At 42.7% G+C, this 19,465-nt stretch overlaps 1 protein-coding gene across 5 annotated transcripts in view; it reads left to right on the top strand.

Moving 5' to 3' along the window:
• The window catches only part of GRID1 (glutamate ionotropic receptor delta type subunit 1), a 702,351-nt gene extending 697,359 nt beyond the window's left edge, over positions 1-4,992 (top strand). For all 5 annotated transcript variants that reach the window (XM_083614626.1, XM_083614625.1, XM_083614628.1 and 2 more), the window contains 2 exons: positions 1,555-2,555; positions 2,840-4,992. In XM_083614626.1, coding sequence (XP_083470752.1) covers positions 1,555-1,983 — 429 coding nt within the window. In that variant the 3' untranslated portion in view covers positions 1,984-2,555; positions 2,840-4,992. The remainder of the gene's footprint in view (positions 1-1,554; positions 2,556-2,839) is intronic.
• The last annotated feature ends 14,473 nt before the right edge of the window (positions 4,993-19,465 follow it).

Here is a 19,465-nt window from a genome sequence, read left to right as displayed (position 1 = left end):
GGGAAACTCTGTGGTGGGCCATGGAAATATTATATTGTACATAGTTGAAGCTATTAATGTTAGTGCAACTATTTGCCCTCTAGCTTCCTGAACATTTGTTAATCAGCTGAGCAATATCTGACAGGAAGAAACGTCCCTCCAGTTTGCATTGGCTCTGTTAAGTTGTGGGTGAACATATCAGACGACACAGCGATTCTTCAAACAGCTCTTGTTTATTCACAGGCCAGAACAGAACTGAACTGAAGGGTTCAGCCAGCCTGCTTATATAGAGCTCCACTAGAACGCAACAGTAACCATTTTCTGTAACTATCCAATCACTCAACGTCACTTTCAATCCCTTATTTGCATATGACGACCTGAGTGAAAACTATCTACAGTATTCCCCCTGCTGGCCCAGGGTGAGAACTTCAGTACATAACAGGCTCTTGGCTTGTATGACTTTCATATAAAGCAGGGTGATTTGGATAGTGCACGGGGCAAGTGCCTGGGTATCTGGTGTGGGTTGTGGCGTACACTATTCCTTGTATTCACAGTAGGCTTTATTACTTTTTTCTGATGCTGAATTTATAGTCATAATCCATATCCAAACATTTAACAAATGTTTGTGCTGCTCCTCTCCTTCGTCATCTCCAATACCAAGTGTTTTCTTTCTGTATCAACTTCTGAGACTTTTGTCCACGACAGGCCATGTCTTGCATAGGTTACAGTTAAGTTCATATTTGCTAGTCTTCTGTCAAGCTGATGGCAAATTATTTGCCCCACCACTACGATCCTGGCATCTATCCCCTTACATTCCCAGGGCCACTTCATGCACGACATTTCGCATAAACAATGGAGGAAACCAGTGTACATTATCATGAGTGAAAGAGCATTATCTGTTGCTGTGTACATCAAGAATCTGCTGTGTGCACTGAGAATCCACTGCCAATTGTGAAATAAATCAGACTTGTGATGGTGCGCAACAATATAATCAAAGGGCATTGAGTTGGTCTTAAGAGTCCACACCATGAAATATCAGAGACATTTGCTTTTGTTTTAGCCATGCAAGGATCAAATGACCTAAAGGCAAAAGGATTTCTGCCTGTAATACTATAGAAATCAACAGTTAGGGTGATAAAATGATCTGCCATCTGTCAAGGCTTGGGCCACCATGTTTAGATCAACCCACACAACCTGTGACTCATCAAGCACACCCAAACCACTGGTCATATAATATCAGGTGTTTGACAACCACCGACTTTTCTAATTCCACTGTTAGAAAACAACAAGAAGAGGTTTATTTAATAGCTAGTGGCCCACCATACATGGCTGGTGAGTTAACTGGGTAGGTCACAAGTTATGGAAGGCTGATCTAAATCAGCAAAGATAGTCAAAGGAGTCTCCATAATAGCAGCCTAGACCCAGACGCCACAAAGACATACATTTAGGCTTTACTGTGGGGAGAAGGACAAATTATATGAGAACTAGAAAAACTTGTCACCACTTTCTCTTTGGATGGGAATAGAGCCTCCCCAATACTTCAGAATTAATAAACTTTTCTCTCTTCTCTCATAGGATAAAGAAGTGAACCTGGAACAGGTCCACAGACGTATGAACAGTTTAATCGATGAAGATTTAGCTCACAAGCAACTCTCCCCAGCATCCATCGAAATCTCAGCCTTGGAGATTGGGGGCATGCCACCCAGTCAGACCCTAGAGCCTGTCCGTGAATACCAGAACACACAACTTTCTGTCACCTCCTTTTTACCAGAACAGACAACTCATGGTGCCAGCAGGACACTCACAGGTGCCTCTGGTAGCAACCTGCCGCTGCCTCTGAGCAGCTCAGCTACCATGCCCTCTATACAGTGTAAACACAGATCACCAAACGGAGGACTATTTCGTCAGAGCCCTGTGAAAACCCCCATCCCAATGTCCTTTCAGTCTGTGCCGGGGGGAGTCATTCCAGAAGCCATGGAGTCGTCCCATGGAACATCCATATAATGAAATCGACCAGCAAAGATTTTTAATACAATTAAAATGAACTCTTACATTTTTCTTGTACATATCTGTAAATAATGAAAGAATGAAGTGGGGTAAAAAGTGTATTTTGAATATTCCCAATTTTCAAAGTCAGTAAAAAACAAACAAAAGAAAAAAAGAAAAAAAAGAAAAATGTATGAATGACTTTGTAAATTTTGTTCTCTATGAATAAAAAAAGGCAAACTACTTGTGACCATTCTCAAGTGCCAAAGAAGACCTGTTAATGGGACTGAGGGCAGTAAAATATTTCTCCAGATTTTAACTGGTACTCCCTTTTTTTTGGTTCGTGTTCTAATTTCCTACTTTTAAAGCAGAGAAAGCTATTTCTTGCTGGAAACCCAGTCCTGCCATTCTGTTCATTTATTTTGCCCCAGATTCTGCTGTTTTATTAAAAAACACAGTCCTCCTAGGAAATTTAATGGTGCAGACACATGCAACAACCCCTAAAATGCCACTAAAATTGTGCAGACAATAAATTAAGGACTCCTTTCTCATGACAAGGGTGAAATGGTCGTTCTTTATTGCATTGTGTTGTATGCGCAGCTTCTGCAAATATATATATATATATATATATATATATATATATATATATATATATATGCAAGGCAAGGCCCTATCCAACTTTGCCTTTGAACAAAGGTAGGATAGTAGGTAGGATAGTATGTGGATCCAGTTTGAAGAGCAGCATTTGCACCTATAGGAATTTGGCAGAGGGAACAAAATCCAGAACCCTAATGTGCCTCTTGATGGGAAACATCCCCAGCTTTGGAATTTAGGCCCTATCTCTACAGCCCCTGCAGCTGCACTGGAGATGGAGTAGAATGGCAACCACAACCACCTGTTTGTGTGCAGGTTTCCCAATGCAGGTAGATGTCCGCGAAAGTCTGTTGGGTCAGATTGCCATATGCATATGTGTTCTACAGTTTTGCAGATTCATTGCCAGCCATTGCTTAGCAGTTTGGCTCTTTTGTATGCATGTTCCTCTGTTGCACATAGGGTGGAGCTATGACTTGATAGAGCCTTATCTGTTGGTTTATCTGACAGGGAGGATGTGACCATGCTTCGGTGGCCAATTAGGATCTGGTGGTGTTTTTGTTTCTGTTACGTTTTGGGGGACTACTGTCTAATAGGAACAACATTCTCTGTTAACGGCCTAGTTCTGAATGACATGGCTAATCTGGTAATTAGAAATTGCAGCTTCTGTTTTGTTTTCCATTTTCCTCTGTGGTTTAGACTAGGCATGGCATTCAGCTAGGCAGTCCTGCGTCAGGTTATCCCTTTCTTCCTCTAACATTCAGGTAGGCTTGCTTTCGTTGTAATGCCATCATGCTGTATGTTTCTCTGCCCCATCTCACAAACTCAGGCAGTTGTTTTGGGTCATCGCCTTCAATTAGGGTTGCCGTGTCTTGAACAAAAAATAGGACAGCCTGAGTAAGGAAAAGAGGCACAAGGGGTCTCCACCATGCCTGTTTCCCTGGCTGGGGCTAGCAAGCCCTAGCCCAGGCATCCACAAACTCGGCCCTCCAGATGTTTTGGGACTACAGCTCCCATCATCCCTAGCTAAGAGGACCAGTGGTCAGGGATGATGGGAGTTGTAGTTCCAAAACATCTGGAGGGCCGAGTTTGGGAGTGCCTGCCCTAGCCCAACCTACCTGAGCCTGAGCCCAAGTCCGAGCCCAAAAAACCCTCCAAAACCCGGACATTTCCTTTAAAATCTGCCTGGATAGGCATGTTGGTCCCCCAAAAGAGCACATGTCCAGGTTTTCCCGGATGTATGGCAACCCTACCTTCAATTCTACCATGTGCTGTTTCATTGAATATTATAACCTTGCCATTAATCCAGAGCTCTCTGGTTTGCGCATGGAGCAACAGGATGAGAAGGCTTCCTGAACCCCTTCGGTTGTACTGCACATTTCCATTATTTCCACTTCAGTACACAAATGGAGAATCATGTAATAGCTCTTCCTAGACAGACTACAGATAGGGCATTTGTATGACTGAATGCTCCTGCAGCTTGAAAAGGAGAAGAAGAAAGAAACCATTTCAAATAGAAAACCAGGGACAAGAGACCTGATCTAGCCTCTCTCTTGATGTACTAATTTTCTGTGCAGACCGCTTTGCCCCCTTGGGGTGAACATTCAAACATGTTCCACTACACACATCTGTAGTCTGGAACAGTAGACTTACTGGGCCAAGGTAATTGGCTCTTGCATTGTAAAGATTTGCACCAGATTATCTGTTTCTAATTCTGCTGGTCTGGTCTCCCAAGAACCCAATGCATGCAACCAAGAACTTCGGTACATGCACTAGTGTCCAACTTTAGCTCCTTGTCCTGAATCAGAGGTTGCTCTGGAAAAGCCCCTGACTTTCAAGGGTGGCTGTTTGGGTGGACTCAAGGTGCTCCAGAATGGAATCAGAATGCCCCAAAGCCCCAGAATATGGGCAAAAGCTTCAATCATGTCTCTTTGGATCCCACCTATGGTTTCTAATGACCCACTAAAGTTGTTATGCCTTTAGCCTATGTATTAGCAGTTGCAGAAGTTATGATTACTTTTGGTGGGAAAATTATCAGCAAAATTGAATATGGATTTTAAAAACCCCTACCATCCTTTTCATCTCAAATGTACACATTGAGTTGGTTGGCTCGTGTTATTTTGCCCTCTTTCCATTTGCAGCTCGGCAAGCATCAGATCTGAGGATTTGAATAACACAGAAATTGTTCTCACTCAATTTGTTCTTTTCATAAACAGCCAGATCTGGTTCCTAGCAGAGCACCACTAGGTGGAAAATGCAGGCGAACTTGGTATGGTGCAACAAAATCACTATCTGTGTTAATGGAGGGTGTGGGAGAAAAAAACATGTGACTGATCCAAAGCAGATATGCCTATTAGATCCCTTAAAATAATTAGTCAGCATAAGAGTCTTGAGTTGTACTTTTGGATAAATAAAGGTTTCATTGGTTGCCTCTTATATTGCCTTGCATAGTTACTTGAAGAAATATATACAGGGTGGGGGTGGGGGGAGGACTACAAAAGCATTGCTTTTTCAACAATTTCCCAAGACAATAAGTCACTCTTAGAAATTTCAATGCCTTCAATCTTTTTTTCGGTCACCACTCCCTGGTTGATTCATATTTGCATGAGACATGTCCCCAAATGCCTAACTCTGCAGCCCCAGCATAGCCGCCTGACACCTATATATCTGCCACTGTTTCTAGCTCATTCACATTATATGCCTTTCCACTGCTCTACAATTAACTTTCCATTAGGCTGCCTTAGTGAACGGGGCCAGCTTGCCTATACAATTAGATCTAAACATCACTGTCTTTTACCCAGCATTTGACAATAGATCAGGAGAGTGGGTCTGACTTATGATAACCAGGACTGTTGAATGAAGAACTAGATCTCCTCAGACTGTTGGTTCATTGAGCCCAGTATTGTCCTCTGTCCCAGAATCCCATACTTTTCAGATCAAAAACCAGGATGTGCTCCAGGGGGAGTCACATGACTTGCACCATGATTTCATGCTTTTTTCAGGGCAAGATGGCAGCATGGATCACGTGACTCGCCATGGAGCATGTGAGATCGTGGTACCCTAAATGGCCGTTGCAATCTCACACTAAAAAATGAGATGTTCCATTTTCCCCCCATGACACTTGGTAGGTATGGAATCTCTGCCTGGTACTTGAAAGTCTTTAAATGTATATGCCATTTGCATGTTGCTCCCAGGACCCTGTTATACGTGAAGTGTGAGTTCTGCCAATGAGCTACAAAGCCCCCCTTGCAATGAGTGGGAAGCCGGGGCAATTGGTGCAAGTTAACTTAATTGAAAAACTTTAAAAAATAATAATAATCATGAATTTGCTTCACAATCTGCAGTTTATTGTTTTAAAATAAAGAATGCTGGCATGCATTCAGCAATATAGTTACAGGTCATGTAGGATCTTCAGATACTAAACGGCATTGGCTTCATGGAAAGCCACCTCAGATGAACAAAGAAATGTAGATCCTGTTTCCAGATATTATAATCTGAAGCAAGGCATTCAAAACACTTAAAAGCCCTAATCAGCCTCGGTCCTGTATACCTGAAGGAGCGTCTCCACCCTCTGCCCAGACACTGAGGTCCAGCGCCGAGAGCCTTCTGGCAGTTCCCTCCCTGCAGGAAGTGAAGCTACAGGAAACCAGGGAGAGGGTCATCTCGGTAGTGGCACCCGCCCTGTGGAATGTCCTCCCATCAGATGTCAAAGAAATAGATAACTATTTGTCATCTGAAGGCAATCCTGTTTAGGGAAGTTTTTAATGTTTGATGTTTTTAATATTCTGTTGGGAGCTGCCCAGAGTGGCTGGGGAAACCCAGCCAGATGGGCGGGGTATAAATAAAATTACTACTACTACTACTACTAGATTTACTTAGGGGGGAAGTGGAAATGTGGAATAAAAATAAATTCTGATTTTATTTTTTGGAAAATACAGAAATATTCTCACCTCTATTTATTTGCTTTGTTTTTTAATTGGCCCTGTGCTACTTGGTACAGATTTGGTTTTCTTTCTTTCCCCTTTGCAGTTCTCCAAAAATCATTAAACGCCTCAACAGATGGTTGTGTCAACCCTGGAGACAGTGAAACAAAAGATGGATTTAGATGAGCATTGGAAAAAAGCTACGGGGTGATGTTCCTCAGTCACCCCATTGCAATATTCATATATAGTATATAATTGTTCCAAATGATTCTACAGAGGCTCAGATAATCTGCTCTGTTTGAGAATGTGTTCACAAATTGCTTGCTGTAAGACGTTTCCTGGCCTTATGTGAATACTAGTCTGTCCTTCAGGAAAAGAATGGAAGAACAGGACCACGTGTGATATTACTGAGCAGCTTCAGACTGGACACAAGAAAGATACAGAAGGCCAGCATGGCAAAGGTCATAGATCTGCATTTGTGGCTATTATAGGGAGATAATGCTCAGAGAAGGCAGAATCATTGTCATCATCTCCATAGCAAAGTCTTTCTCTTCAAGTGAAAACTATCCTGACATTTGTTCATATTTGAAATCTTGCTACTTTACCAAGCAGATTCTTTTACATGTAGACTACTGAGAATTATCCTATGAATTTTAAAACAGTTTGAAATTTCAAGGAATAAAACATACCACAAGATTAAATCATATTTATTTATAATGGAGTTATGCCTTATCATTTGGCCATGCTACTGAAGGGGGGTGGAGCCAAACTGGCCCCCAAAGATAGAAAAAAAAATCTTTGGGGTGAGGGAGTGGCAGAGGTTTGTCTTGCCATAATATTTGGTGGCTGGGGGTTTTATTTCATTTATTTTTCATTATTTTATGTGGGGCAGTGTGGGGAGGTTGCCACAGTTTCAAGCCTTGGAGACAGTATGCCACTGAGAACGACACTTCATTATGCTTGAGTGCCAATCCTAGGAGCAATTGTGACAGGAAAAGCTATTGTCTGCATGAAAAGCAAATTCTCCTCTGATCATGAAATTGATTTTCATCAACCCACCCCTGAAGCCATCAGGAAGAGCCTCCCCATTTTCACTGCAAGAGAATGGGGTCGCAAAGGTGGGAACACATCTTTGGTCCTCTAAATTGTCCCTTTTCACATGTTTCATTTTAATCCTTTGAATTCAGCAAAACTCCCAAATTTCATCTCAATTTAAAGCACATTTTAAAGATTTGGTACCATTCATATTTGTGGGGATGCGGGTGGCACTGTGGTCTAAACCACAGAGCCTAGGGCTTGCTGATCGGAAGGTTGGCAGTTTGAATCCCCGCGACGGGGTGAGCTCCCATTGCTCGGAGCCTGCTCCTGCAAACCTAGCAGTTCGAAAGCACATCAAAGTGCAAATAGATAAATAGGTACCGCTCTGGCAGGAAGGTAAACAGTGTTTCCATGCGCTGCTCTGGTTCGCCAGAAGCGGCTTAGTCATGCTGGCCACATGACCCGGAAGCTGTATGCTGGCTCCCTTAGCCAATAAAGCAAGATGAGCGCTGCAACCCCAGAATCGTTCGCGACTGGACCTAACAGTCAGGAGTCCCTTTACCTTTACCATTGCTTGACTGAAAAGCAAATGCAAGGGCATTCAAAGAAAATCTACCTTTCAATTCTGAGACCCCTTGAAAAGCATCCCAAGGCTCTGTGGTCCTTTTCATTCACAACAGCATCTACAATCAGAGGATTTTTCTACCAGCTGGTAATGGGCTACAGCTTCTTCAAAGTAATACTACACAGTTTGGCTTCAACAGACCCCCTTTACCTAATGCACCATCCAAAAACATTCCCAACATATTCATACAGATGTTAAATATCACCACGGACAAAATAGTGCCCCATTACACAAGTCCCATGGATTGAAGAGCACTCCCCCAACACTGGATTCAACCACACAGGTAGGAATGGAACCACTATAATACAGTGACTCTGATACTCATCCCGCAGTCAATCCAGAGGGATACCATGGTCAATGGTATCAAAGGCCACCGAGACATCAAGTATGAGGAACAGGGTTGTGCTCCCTCTTTCACTACTGCTACAGCTCTCCACAAGTTGGAAGCTGCAGTTCTGCAACAGAGAGCACTCTTCTTCTCTTACAATGCATGATTCTCTCCATGCATGATTAAGACCCCTGCTCTTCCAAATCTCATAGGGAACAGACTCTCTGCTGCAGGAAGTCAGCCTACAATGAAAGGAAGCCTATTGTGATGACAAAGGGAGAGAAGCCAGCTACTGCTGATTTCACAAAAGGGAGATTTGTGGAAAGAAACCCAACATCTTCTCACACCAAAGAAAATCCCAGTCAGAGAACCAATTAGATTTTTTTAAAATATTTTTCATAGATTCCCTGCAGCATCAAGATATCTAGGTGTTCCTTAAGTAGAGTGAGTTGCTCTATTCCTCTAATCTGGATTTGTCAAATGCAGGCTCTTCAGGGTAACGACTGTAATTTCATTACTCATTAAAATGGGTACAATGAAGGGCCAGCATTCTGTCATAAATATCATTCTCTTCTGGTCATGAAGCTCTAATTCAAGTATCTTTGACATCAGTCTTTTTGTTAAAAAATACATTATAACACAGAGGATAAAAAGCTGCTAGCTTCAAAACAAGAATAATGGAATGGATCCAGACCAAATTAGTTACACTTATGTCACACTGCAATCAGTTTGAATAATTTGTCATGAAATATGTCCTCTTGATTTCAATGGGATCTAAGTGTAACTAATGTATTCTAGATCCAACCCAATCCCTCTTCTCTCTCTCCCTTTTTCTTTCTTTCATGTTTTTCAAGATTTAGAAAAGACTTCTGCTTCTTCCACTTTGCTTGTAGTCCAACTATGCGAAAAGAAACTGAACTGCAACTTATAGAGCAGTTTGGGCTATTTGCCAAAAAATGGCTAGATTGTAATGTTTTCGTGAGGGATTTGAGTGTGCTTTGAGTGCCCTGAAGCACATAAGATGAGGCTGATAATATAAGCAGAACAAGAGATGGCTTCTTTTGTGCCCCCCCCAGCAGTATATGCAATGTTGAAGGAAGCACCAACAAACACCATTAAGCAAACTGGCAGTAATGTGTTACCAAGCAGTTCACACAGCAGCACTTGGCTTCAGCCAGAGCTGACATTTTTGCCCCTCAGTGTTGCCATTGTTCACCATTGGGTATTGCTGCCCCAAACACATGCTTTATATTAGCAGCACATTTCAAAAACATTCACTGCAGACTTTGAATCTCCACACTTCTCAAGCCCCAACTAAAGGTTGATAGAGATACCGTGGTACCGCAGGCTACAGACGCTTCAGGTTACAGACGCTTCAGGTTACAGACTCCACTAACCCAGAAATAGTGCTTCAGGTTAAGAACTTTGCTTCAGGATGAGAACAGAAATTGCGTGGTGGCGGCACGGTGGCAGCAGGAGGCCCCATTAGTTAAAGTGGTACCTCGGGGGGCCACCAGGGGGCGCATTGGAAGATGGCCGACAATAACATCTCTCTGACCCACACGAGGTAATTAAGAAGCTGTTATGGGAGTATGCAGCCTCCCTTGCCCCCCCCCAAGGGAATGGGGGGGACTGCCTTGCCTGCTGTGCCCATAATTCACCCCCAGATTCGAAAGAACGGGGTGAGGGCACTAGGCACGAAGCCCTCGGGTGGGTCTGGCTCTCCCGGACACTGTCTCTGATCGCGCACTGGCTTGCATCAGCTCGAAATATATAATTGGAAACAGAAGCAAATGCACATACTTCAAGTGAAGATCGGGAGTAAAGACTGCTGATTAATGGGATCTCTGTGAGCGGAGCGACGGGCTGGACAATAAATCAAGTGAAGACTCATCATTAAAAGATCAGTATGTCGGAGCAAAACAGAAAGGGGGGGAGGAAAAACTTTTCTTTTTTTTGTCTTATGTGAGTACCCAATAATCCTCCCTCCCAGAGAGAATGAATCGTTGCAAATTACTAATCACAAGCAGGAGATTAAGAACTGTGTGGAAATAAATTGCTGATCAAAGAGAGGACTAGTGGGAACATCTGATGGAAAGAAAGCTTTGTGACACAGTTTCAAATGGAGATTTGTTAAGACAGGTCTGCTCACAGGAGGACGAGGGGGAGGAGGACCATGGTCATCAGAATGTGAATGTATGGTTATCGGAATGTGGATTTGACCTGGCAGGGCCCCCTGAGATACAGTTTCGCAGGCCTGTGAAAATCAACGGACAGACTGTGGGAATGTTTTTTGTGGAGGTGTGGAAATGGCATCTGTCCTTTATGTGATATGGCTCTTGGAGAGTGTAAAACCCACACAGGATATGTTTGTTTTCAACCCGCTTGTGAAGATTATCAGAGATCACAAAGAAAGGAATATATGATAACAACAAGAAGATGAGGAAAATAACAAAGAGACTATCTGGACAGAACTGGACAGAACTGTGTAATTAAAGCAGCAACAAGAGTGATGTTTGGATCCCTTTCGGAGCTCGAAGTATGGGTACCCCCAATAAAATTTTAAAAATCTGGCTGTATAATTTGGAACTAATGTGATTTGGATCCTGATTGCGGTGTACATGAATGCACATGAATGAATTTTGTGTGCACAATAATGAATATGAAGGCATTATACTGGAACACTATAGTGTGTGTGTGTGTGTGTGTGTGTGTGTGTGTGTGCGCGCGCGCGTGCTCAGCTGCATAGTTACTCCCAATCCAATAATTGCCAAGGGGAAAAATAGGCCTGTATGATTGGGCATACCAACATGGTTCCAGGCTTCAAAACAAAACTGCAAGCAGTTTGGCTGGAAACCACAGAAAGCAGATCCTGCACCACTATGGTAATGTATGATGAGGCCCTGGAGGCACTAAGTCATTTTTTTCACATACTGTAGTTAAATGACTTGCATTGGATTTCAGAAATGTGTTCTTTCTGATGAAACATTTTAATGCTGTTTTGAAGGGCTTTCCATGTGCTCTTTTCCAGGATATTATTTTCCAGCTATTATATTTTGAGCACAAGACATCTAGATTTTATTTCAGTTGCAGGCAAGGTTGAAAATGTTGCTTTACAATATGTACCTGTTTCTAAACACATACACACCACATCTGGAACTGACTGCAGTTTGTGTCTGTGTCTGTGTCTTTTGTTGAGAACAAGACTGGCTGGATCAAGAGATGGCTTGAAAACTCCTCCTTGGGCTATAGATTTGACATGTCATTTATGAGTCACAACTGAACAAATTTTCATGGGCTCCTAATTTACTGAGACTTGTGACAGCGGTAGTGGTTGAAGAAGGAGCTTCACCAGCATTCCATGTATGCTTCCTAAAGAAATTGCCACAAAGCCTAAAGTTGGCCCTGGTTTCGGAAGGGGCTAGGGATGGGCAGATATGTAATTTCCTATTCTTCAGTTCAGTTCTCCAACTTAAGTTTATGATTTAAAAGAAAAGCAAAACAGTTATAATGAAAGATGATCAGCATTTTAGTGCCAATTTCTCCTAATATATACAGTATGCAGTTGTGACTAATATTCACCTTTTTGCAAAGCAATTTCCCCTAACTTTTGTACACTGTTTTCTCTAATATATGCATCAAGATGCACACTTTTCCTAGCATATAGGCTTTTGTGCACATTACTGGGATGGAGAACGGCACTGCAAAATTCAAAGAGGTGTGAATGCCAAAGGATGTGGCAGTGTTTCAGTTTGCATATTGTTTCAGAAAGTGCACATCTGGTAAGTTGGCGCTGAGGTGCAAAGCAAATTGCATTGCTCCCCCAAACCTAGAAGGCGTATATAATCTTCTCCAAACTACATTAACAGGGCGGCTTTTCCTCAAGAGCTTGTCAGGAAGAACCACTATAATTAGGTTTCCCCCTCTCCCATTTACATTCCTGGCATTGCCAGGTGAATCAAATCAAAATGTCAGACAGGCTTTTCAAATGAAGTTTCTACAGAGCATTTGGATCAATAAGAAGTTTTCACCGTCTGCATAATAGTAATATCTGACACAAGGTACAATGTGAAGGCCTGTCAAGCCAAGATCTCAGGAAACAATTTCTTACCCCAAATGGGCTGCACATTTATTCTAACAAAAAGGTGGGAGGGGAAACAGTGTTTTAGACATTGCAAAGGTTCTGTTTGTGAAACAAGCCCCACATTGCTTTTTAGGGAATAAAAGCCTCATCCTTTTTTGTTGTTGTTGCATGCAGCTGTGTTTGCAGCCCACAGATCTGTCAGTCTGTGCTGCTGACAGTTTAATGCAGCCACTGATCACCTCGGCTCGCTCTGAAGGCCTATTCAGGTAATGATGCTGATTATTCAAAGAAAGCACATGACGAACTGCCAACTTACCGGAAGAGAAGCTATTTGACTATGTGCTACAAGGGATCTGATCTCTGAGCTTTCTGATGCAAGTTCTTGCAGCTTTATAAAGCTCTTTCTCAGCAGCTTTTCCTGAATGCTTGCTTTCATTGCAGCCATTTCTGCAAGTGGAATTAAACGGTGAGTATTTTAGAGATTACTTTTAAGCCGAGTGGGATACCTTGAGCAGAAACCTTAATTAGTTTATTACTCCGAAACTTCAGGTTATGGAACATTAGTTCCTGACACCTGGAGGTCATGAACAATATATAAAGCAATCAAAACTAATTTTGATTGAAGTTGCTTTGTTCTGTGCTTTCCGATTTTACTCATTAAAAACAAGCAGGGGCTGAAGAGATTTATCCTCAAAAGGTTTGGTTTGACATTCATGGGACTTGCACCAGTAGAGTTGTCCAAGGATGAGTGCAGAGAAAAGGGCTACCACTCGATGATGCAGGTACATAGTTTTAACAGGAAAGCCTGTTTGCAATCACTCTTTCTCCTTCTTCTTGATGGAATGAGAAACCGAAATGTGTGTGTGCTTGCGGTTGAATTACATGGTACATTGTGGTTGAATTACGTGGTACAAGGAACATGGAGCTGTTGTTGAAAACAGCAGCACAGTGAAAAGATCATCTCCCACACATCAGAACACCTAATTCAACTTAAGGGACAAATTACACATTTGACTCAGCCATCTGAAGATCCTGAGGATCTCCTTTACCCCCAGCCCAAAGCAGAACAGGCAGCTGGCAAGCCCGATCCTGATCCGTATCACTTATCAGGTTGGTGGGCCAGATCCTTATCCCACATACTCCCTGTGTGCCAAATTTGACATCAGGTGACACAGTATTTTGACAATCAGCTGATTGTCATGGCTTGCAAAGGACAGCTTCCCTTGCAAAGACACAGTACACTTTGGAGCCCCACTGATCTGCTGTTATGTGGAGCTTCAGAAGCCCCTTTAGGGCCAGCTCAGCCCAGTTACCTTTCACCTGCCCTGTATGACATCAGGCATGGCTTGGTCATAATCGCTTGTCACGCCAATGAGAAGGACCAGCAGGCCACAGGCCAAAGGTTCCCATGCCTGTTGGAATACAAAGAGATGCTGTTTTGGACACTTTTGATAAGGGGTGCAACAACTGTGGCACCCAAGGCACTGTGGAGCTGAAGACATTTGTGAGATGGTCAGTCTCCAGACCACCTGAATCAATTCAGTTGCACAGTTCCTTGAGGATACAATGGAAGCTGCAAATTACTTCTTCTTTGCCACCTTCGCTGCCACATGCTGGGCAGAATTATGTAGCCTAGCCTAACAAGTATTGCCAATGTTCTTTGTAAGGTGTCATTCTGCCTTTAGTGAAAGGGGTCTTCTATTGCAGGCTTCCCATAGGCATCTGGTTGCCCAATGAAAGAACAGGATGTTTGGTTAAATGGGCCTTGGGCCTGATTCAGCAGCACTTGCATCCCTCTCCCTGTTTGCCAATATAGACCAGCATTCATCTTGCTTCTGGGGCTGTTTGTGTTTTTGTGTTAGATGGCATTGTTCAAGGAGCTGAATCTCTCTGCACCATCACTTCTTGACATTTATAGCAGTACCAAATGCCCACAAGTGAACTTTGTGGCACAAGGTCCATGGCATTATGAATTCATTACATATGACCATGGTAGATATAAGAAAATGTGAGGAAGAAAGCCGAGGTAGCTCCAGAGAAGTCCTAAAAGCATGCCATAAGACTCCTTCCTACCTCAAGGACACGAGCTCTCCGGGCCTCCCAAATCATGAGTGTGTGTGACATTATACAGCTCCTTTGAGTATCTAGGTTGTGTGAACGGAGCCCTTGTGTGTGCAAGCTGGCCAATGGCAGCAGGACAAGCAGATCAATGCAAAATGTGGCCAAGATGTTGCTCTTGTCATTTTTAAGCAGCAACTTCAATGGAAAGAGGTGTGGATGTTTTCCATACAGAGTCATGTTTGCAATCTTGTTTTCAAATTTTAATAGGGATTTTATTATGCCTTTAAAAATTTATGGTAGGCAATTATAAAATGCAAATAGAGGCCAGATTAGCTCCAGATCCACCATGTGTCAAGCTGGGTGCATGTGCGGTAAAGTTCAATCTTGTTTGCACATTCTGTTTATTTGTTATATGCCGAGTAGTCTAATCTTCAAACACAAATGCATAACTTTTTTGTTATATGACCTTTTTTAATTGTTTGGTTTTTTACATGTAAATTGGTTCTGTGTCGGCCAAATACTACCTTAATTAGAAAACAGAATATGCAGCCTGGCTCATAATGTTTCCATTAGCTAGTTTAAATAGTCTGCAGATTTGGAGTGGAGCCAGATAGTTTATTCAGAGAATAGTTTTAATTGGATTATTGGTACATATATTAATTGATATATCACTAATCCACTGTTAAAATGTAGATGGAGTTGAAAGCCTTCCAAAAGGTCCCTGGAGATTCTAATTGAAACATACTCTTCCCATAGAAGGGGGTGCAGTATGATTTCCACAGCCACTGCCCCAGAGCTAAGTAATCCATCTTATTTCACTACTCAAGTGAACCTAAGAACATGGGAATTGTGAGTATGAATTAAATTTATGACCTGCCCAGTTGAGCACTAAGGACAGAGGGGGCCAATATTGTGCTCATCAAACACTGACTAATTACAAATCCCATAATCCTTGACATTGGCCATATTGCCTGAGGATCATGGGAGCTGTATTCCAACAACAGCCGAAGGGCACCACGTTGCCTGATCCATAGCCTTCAACCTATGCTGGCACATCCCTCCAGCCAGTACACTCAAGCTGAAAACAGAAAACAAAGATATCCTGCTGGTGCTTCTCTGTTACTGGCTAGGTAGCTAAAGTCTAACTGGATTATCACTCAGGAAATATGAAATCACAGCCAGCTTGCAGCTTCTGATCAGGAGATGCCAAAACCACTCTTCTCCATTATCACAGTGTCCCTGGCAGGAATAGGCAATATGGCCTTCAGAAATGCTGTATGGCTGGGATTTACTGGCCTGAGGTAGCTGACCAGTGTACGTCAGTGCTACACACGAAGGTGCATAGGACATCCATTCTATGGCAAGGGTGTCACAGGAGGAACATTGCCCCCATATTACTCACATGCTAAATAATCAGATTCCACAGAGATATAGTTCAGCATTAATATAGGTTCTTAAGTTGGTGTAATACCAAGGGTATAATTAAAGAGGAGTGGAGAGCAATGCATCTCTGAAAACTTTTAACACCGGGGAGCTTGAAATTACTAGTCTCAGCCTCCTATTTTATGGAAATGTACTGAGATGAGGTCTGATTCACAAAGCCACCAGGCTCAGGGTAGCCTCTTTTCTCCTAGGCCTGCAGCAGTTCCTTGCTCACCATATATATCAAACCTAGTGGAATTAAGGCCAACCTTGCTGGGAAGCAATAACCTCAGGAAGCAGATTCCCCAAGCGTGAAATTTTTCTGCTTCTTATCTCTCTCCGTCTCTCATGTTATGAAATGAGCTCTGGTCGGGGCAGTGTGACTCAAGGGTGTATGTTTTTGGGGGGGAATCAGAGAAGACCTTCAGTGGGCCTCCTTAATCTAGGAGACAAATGTTATGTGAACAAGACATTCCTTCATGCCTCCTCTGACCTTTTTAAGTACCTGATGCAGGGTGAGAATGACAGCAGTTTGGAGGTTGAAGGATCTCACCAGTCCTGGCTGATTCCTGTCCTCACCACCCTTTGGATTTGACACTGGGTGGGAGGGAGGGTGGGAGGGAGGGCGTCAAGTTGACATTTTTGCTTCTCGGGCAAAAAGTTCTATGACTTTTGCTGAGCCCACCATAGGTTGAAGAAAACAGTCAACAGCCACAAACTCAAAGATCTGATTCAGCCCTCTCAGTATGTCTCCAGGATGTGCAGAAGACAGACCTTCTCAAATGGGACATATTAAGAACCCAAGTCTACAGTGGGGGGGGGGGTACAGATGGGAGGAAATCACCTAATTCCATGTCTCTCATAAAAGGCTGAATATGAGAAACTGGCATAAAATGGCTCCTTTGGGACTTCCGGAGGCGGCGCCATCGGCAATGGCGGATTCCCTCTAGTTCTGAGGGAGTAGCTCCACGGAAATTGGGTCTTGTCCGCTACGGCGAAGCGGGGACCCCTTTGAAATCACAGGCGGGTGAAGCCTGTGACCGTGGGACTCGGCGGGCACCTTTAGCGCCCCCCCAATTTGCGAGGGAACCCTGCAAGGGGCTCCGGAGTGAAACGGGGAGTCTGGCGCGGTGCTGAGAGTCAATTGCTTCTTCCGTGGAGTGAAGCCGCGTAGCTGTTGCCGGAGAACGCTGACCTTTTTCCTGTGACAATTCGGCTACTAAACAACTACCCGTGAGTAGGTCAAGTTTAAAGATTGGGGAATTTAAGAAAAAAGAGGATTAATTTGGCACTGAAGCGGGAAGGCGTAAACAGGAAGTCCGCCTTCCGTTTTCTGTATACAGATCAAAGCAAAGACCGTCTAAGCTAAGACCTGGAGAGTTGCGTTAAAAAGACTTAAATCCTAACGTCAAATTAAAAGAACTCCCTCCCTGAACTGCAGGAGAGGGGAGGGAAGAGGGGAAAGTATTTTTTGCCTGCAAAAAAAGAAAAGAAGGAGAGAAAAGGGAATAAAGACCACCACTTAATCCTTGGGAACGGATTGCCAGGATCAATAGAATTGCTGTATTGAGAGTCGCACTAATTTATGGACAATGTAACTTTTTGACAGTTAACTCTGCAAGTGAGATACTTTTTGAAGGGCTTCTTTGGACTTGAGACTGTTGCATATTTTGTTGAAGGGGGGACTTTGGAAAGTTGGAAAAGATACCTTATTGCAATATCATTGACTGTTACTGTGTCTCCCTAGAGGAACACTGAAATTGCTACAACTAGTTGGGGAATTTTCCACTTCTAACTAGCTAGGGAAATTTCCACTGCAAAACAAGCTTTGGCCGTGGGACTGACCTTGATCCTCAGATAAAGTGTTATGGCAAACTTGCCTCAGGAAAAGAACTTGACTCAGGAAAAAACAACAAGATCGGGCAAGGTCAGACTGCAGCAGACCAGTGCAGCATTGAAGCGCAGAGCATCTGCATCCGGCCCTTCTGCACCACAAGGGGAAGATCCTGTACAAGCTGGGTCAAAAGGAATGGCATCTGAAGAGGGATTTACTTCAGTATTAAGTAAAATTTATGAAACCTTGGAAAAATTAAGCAAACAAGTGACTGAAGCAACAACTAAAATTGACCAAAATACTACTAGCATCAACAACTTGGGGCAGAAGGTGAATTCAAATACAGAATCCATTGAAAAACTGCTGCAAGAATCTACTTTGAATCAAAAGACAGCTGAGGAAGCAAAGGAAAAAGCAGCGGCTGTAGAGGAAAAGATAACACCGATATGTAAACAGTTGGGGGACCACCAGTCACTTTTGTCTATGATTGAACTGAAGGAGAAACAGACTAATCTGAGGATCAGGGCGGTACCTGAACTTGAAAAAGACAGCCTAAGTGATTTTCTTACACAGGAATTTGCAGACTTTTGGAACCTGGATGATAAACAAGACTTCAAGATAGTAAGTGCTTTTAGACTTGGAAGAGGAGGGAAAAAGAACAGGGTGAGAGACTGTTTGATTACCCTCCGATCAAAAGAGGAGAGAGACAAAATACTGAGTCTGCACTTCCAGAATACCTTGGAAATAAACAAATCAAGAGTGGAGATATTTAAGGACATCCCGAAACATCTTTTGGACCTTAGGTCTAACTACGGAGATTTGGTGGCCCTGTTGAGAGGAAACAGAACCACTTTTAGGTGGGAATTCCCCCAAGGCCTATCTTTTACCTTTAAAGGGAATAAGTTTAAAATAAGATCAGTGGAATATAAAGAAAAATTTCTGAGAGAACACGAAGAAGACCTGCAAAAAGAAGCTGAAGAAGAGCCAAGAGCTTTAAAACCAGGAATACAAAACATAGCACCACTACCTTTGGGATTGGACAAGCTAGAGAAAGTGATACGACCATCAGAACAAGAACAATTATTGGGAGCAGTCGGAGGAGAAGCAAAATAAATACACCATGTCTCTGCAACTATTAAGTTGGAACATTCATGGATTTAATTCCCCGGAGAAAAGGAAGAAAGTCTTTCATTTATTGAAAAAGGAACAATTGCACTTGATTTGTTTACAGGAAACACATGTGATAAGGCTACATAGGAAAGTATTGATTAATAAAAGATTGGGCCGAGAGTTTATCTCATCGGACAAGGTTAAAAAGAGAGGAGTAGTTATTTATGCAAAAGAGAGCCTATCACTGAAATTTGTTTTTAAAGATGATCAAGGAAGATTTGTGGCAATCGAAATTCAGACACAAGGAGAAACATTTTTGATAGTAGGAGTATATGCACCAAATGAGGGGAAATCTGAATTTTTTAAGAAGTTGCATGAGACATTGTTAGACTATATGGATTACAACATTATCATGATGGGAGATATGAACGGAGTGGTATCTACAAACATGGACAAGTCGCAGAGACAGGTAGTTACAAAAGAT

The sequence above is a fragment of the Podarcis filfolensis genome (genome assembly GCF_964270895.1).
Source record: "Podarcis filfolensis genome assembly, chromosome: 5".
Classification (NCBI taxonomy): Eukaryota; Metazoa; Chordata; class Lepidosauria; order Squamata; family Lacertidae; genus Podarcis; species Podarcis filfolensis.
Note: the sequence above shows the minus strand (reverse complement) of the source record. Positions and strands in the feature narration are given on the sequence as shown.